The sequence below is a fragment of the Cajanus cajan genome, chromosome 5, assembly GCF_000230855.2.
Source record: "Cajanus cajan strain Asha chromosome 5, NIPB_CcT2T_4, whole genome shotgun sequence".
NCBI classification, from domain to species: Eukaryota; Viridiplantae; Streptophyta; class Magnoliopsida; order Fabales; family Fabaceae; genus Cajanus; species Cajanus cajan.
This window is the reverse complement of record NC_138521.1, coordinates 65623159-65630413: the sequence shown is the minus strand read 5'-3', so window position 1 is coordinate 65630413 and position 7255 is coordinate 65623159. Positions and strand designations below refer to the sequence as shown.

At 32.2% G+C, this 7255-nt stretch overlaps 1 protein-coding gene across 1 annotated transcript; it reads right to left on the bottom strand.

The window, feature by feature from the left end:
- LOC109809345 (Syntaxin/t-SNARE family protein) lies at nucleotides 1-3908 on the bottom strand. The gene is made up of 6 exons (XM_020372622.3): nucleotides 3553-3908; nucleotides 2804-2918; nucleotides 1925-2593; nucleotides 1727-1844; nucleotides 766-825; nucleotides 1-274 (listed from the first exon to the last, which is right to left on the bottom strand). The coding sequence occupies exons 1-5, from the start codon at nucleotides 3633-3635 to the stop codon at nucleotides 800-802; spliced, it is 1011 nt and encodes a 336-aa protein (XP_020228211.1). The 5' UTR covers nucleotides 3636-3908; the 3' UTR covers nucleotides 1-274; nucleotides 766-799.
- Between the last annotated feature and the right edge of the window lie 3347 nt (nucleotides 3909-7255).

The window sequence follows — 7255 nt, the reverse complement described above, 5'->3', positions numbered from 1 at the left end:
TTGCAACCAAATAAAGCGGAAGTTGCATTAAATATTGGATGAATGTATATACATTTTAACAGCTCTGAGAAGCTAGAATAGACAGTTGTCCTGTATGTTGGTTATCCTATCAGTATCCACAGAGGTAAATTCATCTTAATCTCAACAACGACAAAATGGAAGGCGACACTCATTGTCTTCACTGTCCCTTTAGCTATAACCTGTCCCATCAATATTTGAAGCCAGTGGCTGAGATCTCAAATCACCTTGTTCATCCACCAGGACAAGTAAAGCCCTACAAAAGCCAAACATTGATTCATATTATAATGCCACCCACCAATTCAAATTAAGATACAGATATATTTTAATGCCTCCCCAAATAAAAGCGAAGCTCTTGAAAATTTTATTCAGTAGGAATCTCGATTAAGATAACAGAAATAATGATATGATGAAAGAAGCTAAAAAATTATTTCCGCAAGTCAAAACTTCACTTGAATAAAAAAAATAATATGATTGAGATGATGAAAGCTACTTGCATATGTATGTTGCGTGTGGACAAATCTACACGCGAATAAACTATCTTGCAAGAAAACCAAACAGACAATCACAAACCATCATAGGAAAAAGGAAATGCAATCTTTCATTGTTCCAATCCAACCATGTTTTAAGGATAAAGGAAACATCTTGTGTTAACTTACACCACAAATATACTTGCAACATTTTCAGGTTTTATAAATTTAATCATTACAGAATAGAAAATTGCGAGTCATGAGGTAGTAGAAATACCTCTTGAACTGATTGAGCGAAGAAGCCGTTTAGCTCAAGTTGAATAAAGTACAAACGGAACTACAAAGGAAGGCAAGAAAATATCCTTAATTAGCAATGCTTAATACAGAAACTAAGAAAGCTAAATGTTTAGCAGCGAGGTCTAAAACAACTAAGAAAACTAAAATGATCAATCTTGTGCCAAAACACGATAAGCAGCACAAAAGAAGATCCAAGTATTAAAGTCCAGCTTGTTGAAAGAAAAATTGTCCAGACATTAGAGATATGAACAAGTTAGAGTTTACAGATGATGAATTTGTTTCACTATTCTACATCAAATAAAATTAGCAAAATAAAAGCAAAGCCAAAGTGAAACCCAAACAATAATCAACTACAAAACATCGCATCTCTTTGAACCAAAAAACAAAATGTAAGGGTATATTTCATAGAATTTTTTTTTTGGCATGGTCAACAAGATCATCAAAACATTTGGTAACTTGGATATTGTGCTTAAAAGATACTAGCACAAGAGGGTGCCTCACCAGATTTCTAAGGGGGAAGGATAGCTAATCAACAATTATTGTCAGTTTATAGTCTAGGCATAAGGACTATCATCTTGATCTCAAAACTAATAACTAAATTGATTTTTCCCTAGATAAATTAATCATACATACTGAAAAACAATTAAACTTAATCTCAATCAATGATTTTTAACAATTAATACAAGTGTTTATTATATAATGATATGTCTGCATGTTTAATTAATCATCATTTCAAAGATGATAACTAACAAGTTTTAAGATCTTCAACACAAAGTTACAAGTCACAACCCACTTAGAGAAGATACCCCTCCATTAAATTAACTTTGTTAACTAGAACATGAAAATATAGCAGAAAAATAAGCAGAAATTGGAGACAAAAATAAATTGACAGAATTCCCAGTGGTTAAGAATCCTTTAGGAGCAGGAAATTGAAAGCTTACCAATGAGGAAAATGGTCAACATTAGAGCAAGTGTAACTTGAACAGAACAGCCATATCGCAAATGTGGGGAACTATGAAACTGTCTCTGGCTCTGGCATATACCAATACGCCCAAAACGCTGCAGAGTACAAAAAACTGACTGTAAGCAAAGAAAAATAGAAGAAAGGAGTTCCTATCTTATGCATTTATTCATCTAACCTGATTGAACATTCGAACTACCCGCATGGCCTGAGGATATTCTTCAAATTTTTGTTTCCAAAAGAGGTGTTTGAATCCTTTTTCTTTTGGGGTGGCATCAACAGTCCGTGTAGGTTTATCTCTTTGTTCACCTTCATCAGCAATTACAATTTTTAAAGCACTATAATTAGGTGGACTCCACATCTTCCTAGTACTGGTTGCTCTATCTGTTTGAGAAACTACATCATCATTACTTCTAGAAACAGCATCTGCTTTTATTTCTATCACATAATCTGTATCCTTGTTAACATCCTTAGAAGAGTTTTCACTAGAAGAGATATCCTGGTTGCGGAATGCGTGTATATTTACATTCTTATCTTCTTTCTTTACTTGCTTCTCCTGAAGTGAGTTTATCATCAAAGAAGTAACCCCCATGCAATCACCATTAGTGCATTGTGCGGTATGACAAGTTCCAGATAGAAATGCAGCCAGATCATCTCGCTCTTCTTCATCCAGATTTACCCACCGAAGGGGTTGCTTGCCTTCCTCAATGTAGGATTCCCTCAGTGCTGCTTCAACCTGGGTAATTTGGCTTTCAATGGCAGAAATAAACTGCCTATGCCTAGTGGTTGTATTATCATCACCATGGTGTCGGTAGCTTTGCCTGACAGCTTTCTCAAATTCCTCCAACTATTTCAGCCAGTTCAAGACACAAAATTAATGAAAAAATTAAACAAAAGTAACATTCAGTCTCAAGGGAGAAACAACGGCGGAGAGTTGACTTACCTGAGAATCTACAATAAGAAAACTTAATATTTTGGTCACAAATGTATATTCAATGGAGGGTACAGAGGAAGATGAATTCAACATTAGGAAGAAAAAAGTAGTATATAGACATACCTGCCATTTTGCGGTACCTAAAGCAGTTTGCAGCTCCCTGCATAGTTCATTTAATTCCTCAGGAGTTGACCTTTCTCTCTTCTCTCTCAACCATGCCCTGTACGCAGATTCCATTCTGGATAAAAAGAGACATGAAATTTATGTAAGACACAAGTGACATAGTCCAATATACTTAAACCATAGTGCATAAAAGACAAGACCAAACTCCCTCCTAAACAGGAATAACTCAAAAAGGGACAGGTTAGTGCAGGATCATCCATATAGCTTCATTCATTTTAAACCCATATATAAGATGGAAACATACTGTAGGTTGACACGCATATATTTACATACTCATTAGTCATTGGCTCAGGCAATATGATTAATCTTCATCTGAAATCAATTAAATGCTAACTTACCAAAAGCTCCAAATTTGAGACAAGGGAAAAATAAGTTCTAGATTTTCTTACTACTTATTCCTCCTTTGTTTATATTATTCCCCTCAGCTACCAAGAACTCCATTTGCAAGCGCCAAGGGAAAAAAAAAAAATATATATATTTAATTATTATTTTCTCTGGACAAGTTAGTAACTGGAAGTTCAAACCGACAGTAGCTGTCACAGACCCATTAACAATCGACACATACCCAGCATCATCACCCCAATCCCCCAATTCATCTAATCTTGTAAAAATCAATTCAATCAAAGCCACCAAAAAAAAAACTAAAAAGGGGAAGCGCGAATCCATAAGAGACGAATCGAGGAACATACATATCAGCCGATTCCTGCACCTCTTCCGCTGCAGAGAAGAAAGCGTCTTTGCGCCATAGATCAAAGCTGTTAGCTACCAACATCTTCAACAACACCCCAAAACCAGGAAAGGGGAAAAGACAGAAACTTTAATTCTTCCAAGTTGGAAGGAAGAAACCCACACACACACACGACAGTAGTTGTGTTGGGTGGCGCGGGTATGCTCGTGTGGTGGGCTCTTTCTCTCTCTTCCCTTTTGTGTTATGGCAACACAGCGAAGAAGCCTTCAGAGAGAGAGAGAGAGAGAGAGAGAGAGAGACGTTTAAGCGAACCCTCCTTCTCTCTTTTTTATCCTCCACGTTTTGTTTTTCCGGGCTCTGGTTGCAACCACTACCAGTTTCTCTTTTTTCGGTGGGTTATCATCAGGTGCGGGGAGTTCCACAAACTTTGTGCTCTTCACCTAAGTATAATCTGCCACGTGTCAGAGCGAGAAGTTGGATGTGACGTGGAGGGTTTTTGTTGGGTGGTGTAGGGGGAGAGATTGTGGGCGTGTGTGGAGTATGGAGGAAGAATGATGAAGGAGGGGAAGAGAGAGAAAGAAAAGGACAATAGGCGAGTGCGTATGTGGCTGTTGCCTCATTGCTTTACCAAGCCATTTCTATTCTTTTCTTGGCCCCATCTTTTAATTACTTCCTATATATTTATTATTTACTTATTTTTCTAATTAAGAGTATAACTTTTCTTGTTACAATGACAAAACTTAATTACAATAAAGAAAACGAGTTTCACTTAAATAATATATATTTATATTCGATGCATATATGAGTAAAGTGATACGTATAATGCATTCCGTTGTGGTTCTATGTTTACAATAAAAATTGAACTTTGATCTTTGTTAAAGTTAATAATTTTTTGTATTTTATTTTATTTTCTAAATCTATGATATGGAAAATAGTCTTTCCATTGGTCAATTGGGCAGTGGTTTAATAATGGCATTATTAAGTCACTCGCCACTAAGTGATAAAAGAAAGTGTTTCCTTTTTCCCTTGGGACAAAATACAAAGAAGATGGAATAGAGTTGCTACCTGAAATGCATCTAGTCACACTTCACTTACCAACCTGGCAAGTGGCAACCTTCTTTAGTTCTCTCCTTTTTATTGTTTGTCTACAAACAAAATTTTGTTTACTTTGGGCTTATCTTATTCGATTATTATTTTTCAATTTGGTATAAAAAAAAACATTTAACAAGGATTATTTGTATTTGGAGTTTTGAAATATGGATATGGTACCCCATCTAAATGGAAAACAAATAAAGTAACTGCAAGTTAAACAGTGATTTTCTTTTTTTGGTTCGTTCCTGGAGTATCCACCGCCGGTAGTAGTGATTAATCTCCTCGCTACGTTGGAGGCACCTCAAAGGGGTAGTAGTGACTAATCTCCTCGCTACGTTGGAGGCACCTCAAAGGGTGGGATAGCTGACCCCAAGATTTAACGCGGCTGCATACACAAGGCAGGATTCGAACCCCTGACCTTGCTTAAGCGTGGATCAACCCCTACCGCTAAACTACACGCTTGGGGTTCGTTAAAAAGTGATTGAGCCCTTTCTACATGTATGGTTAGATTTTTTTTCACAACAATCAAATTTAGTACAGGAGATTTGTTATAAATCATGCACAGCCATTACATTCGAAGAATTATCTATTTTAGCAATAATTAGCTTTTTATAATTTTAAAAATATTTAAGTAGATTAAAACACGAGAATAATTACAAATTATTTTTTATCTTAACTCCTGAATGATGTGAGACTTTTTAGTATATTAGAATATTACTCAATAAATTAAGTTAAATTTTATTTGTGTACAGTTAAATTTATTTTAAATATAGAGTTTTTAAATTATGTATATCAAAAAAAAATTACATCCATTTATTATTCTTATTATTGAACCTCCAATTATTATTTTAAAACAATAGATAGATAGTTAAGTAAGACTTTATTTTCATTGATTATTTGTATATAAAAAGTTTTTATAATGCCATTATTATGTCACTATTCACTAGTACTAAAAATAAGTTGTTTTATTTTTCCCCTTGGAACAAATATAAAGATGGAATAGAGTTCTTACCTAAAATGTATCCTACACACACTTTACTTACCAACCTGGCAACCTTCTTTTCTTCTCATTTTTTTTTGGCCGGAGCAGAGATGAAAAATTGTTTACTCAGGAGCTATTTGATTATTATTTTTCAATTTTGGGAAAAAAAAATAACAAAAACCATTTAATAAGATTTTTTGTATTTAGACTTTTAAAATTTGGATATGATATCTCATCTAGCATAGTATTTAGTTAGAGAGAAATAAAAATTAGGAGATGAATTTTTATAAACATTTATTGTTTAGTTTGATTTTTAGGAGAAAAATAAGATCTCTCTTCATCAAATTTTAGAACCTTCCAATATAAGAGGGTTTGGAGGAGAGAGAAAGAAAATTTAAAATATTTTTATATAATTAAAATATTTATATTTTTATTTTTAAATTCAGACAAAAGTAAATTATTTTTAACTTTTTTATAAACCAAATAATAAAATACTTATCACTCATCCTCTCAATTAAAATTTCTCTCTTATTCTCCCTTACTTTGAACCAAACTATGAGAGAAAATTACAAGCAACATTAAGTTAAAATAATTAAAAAATGGAGACAAATGAAGCAATGCAACTTAAAGAGCGAGTGAGTCACTTTTTTTAACTGATATAGTTAAAAAAAATTATAAGAATCTTACGTAGTTTACAACTCATACACTATTCATAAATTTTACCTGGATTTACAACAATTTATGCATATTATTCAATTAAGTAGTCAAATCATTTTCATGATTTAAGACAATTTTTAAGTTTTAAGATAGTTATTATAAAAGTTAAAAAATTTAGTTTATATGATAATATAAACTCTTTCTCTTTTTTAACATAAGTACAAAAGTACACATTTTTTTATAGATATAAATAAATTTTAACTATTTTTCTCTTATTTAATGATATTTTATCAAAAATATTTTTTCATTAATACATGACTTTTTAGTTACACTTAGGAATGGAAATGAGTTGAATTGAGTCGAACTCAGTTCAACTTAGCCTAGATTGTAGTTCAACTTCAGTTTAATATGAACATTATTTTTTAACTTTAACTCAATTCGATTCAAGTTTGCTAGCAATTTGATTCAATTTATTAACTATAATCACATGAATCAAAAGTCATTTTTTAACTTGTACATTTATGAATTTCAATTTAATAATAAATTTTAGATAAAATAATCGTTTAATTTATTTTAAAAGACAACACACAACTTATTCTATTAACTTTGAAAATTATGCCATAGTGAATAAAATAATAAATAACTCAATTCATAACCATTAAATTCTAAAGATTATTATTATCTTATAACTAAGTTTTTTCAAATTTTAATAAGTTGAAATTAAATAAGAAATTAAATATATAAATTATATATTATATGTTGAGCCGATTCATAAACCAAACAAATTGTCTTATACACAATTTCCAGTTTGTCTTATTTATTTATCGAGTTTAATATTTAACTCAATTTTAACTCCTTTGTTTCATGTAACAAGTTTAACGAGTTAATTATTGAATTGAATTTTGATTTATTTTTAAGTTGGTTCGATTCATTATTGTCCTGGTTACACTACTTATTTTGACATTTATAACAA

Coding starts and splice junctions, on each gene's coding strand:
- LOC109809345 (XM_020372622.3), bottom strand. CDS start 3,635: ATGTTGGTAGCTAACAGCTTTGATCTATGGCGCAAAGACGCTTTCTTC. Junction 2,919..3,552: donor GTGCAGGAATCGGCTGATAT/GTATGTTCCTCG, acceptor CTTTTTATCCAG/AATGGAATCTGCGTACAGGG. Junction 2,594..2,803: donor TAGGTACCGCAAAATGGCAG/GTATGTCTATAT, acceptor TGGCTGAAATAG/TTGGAGGAATTTGAGAAAGC.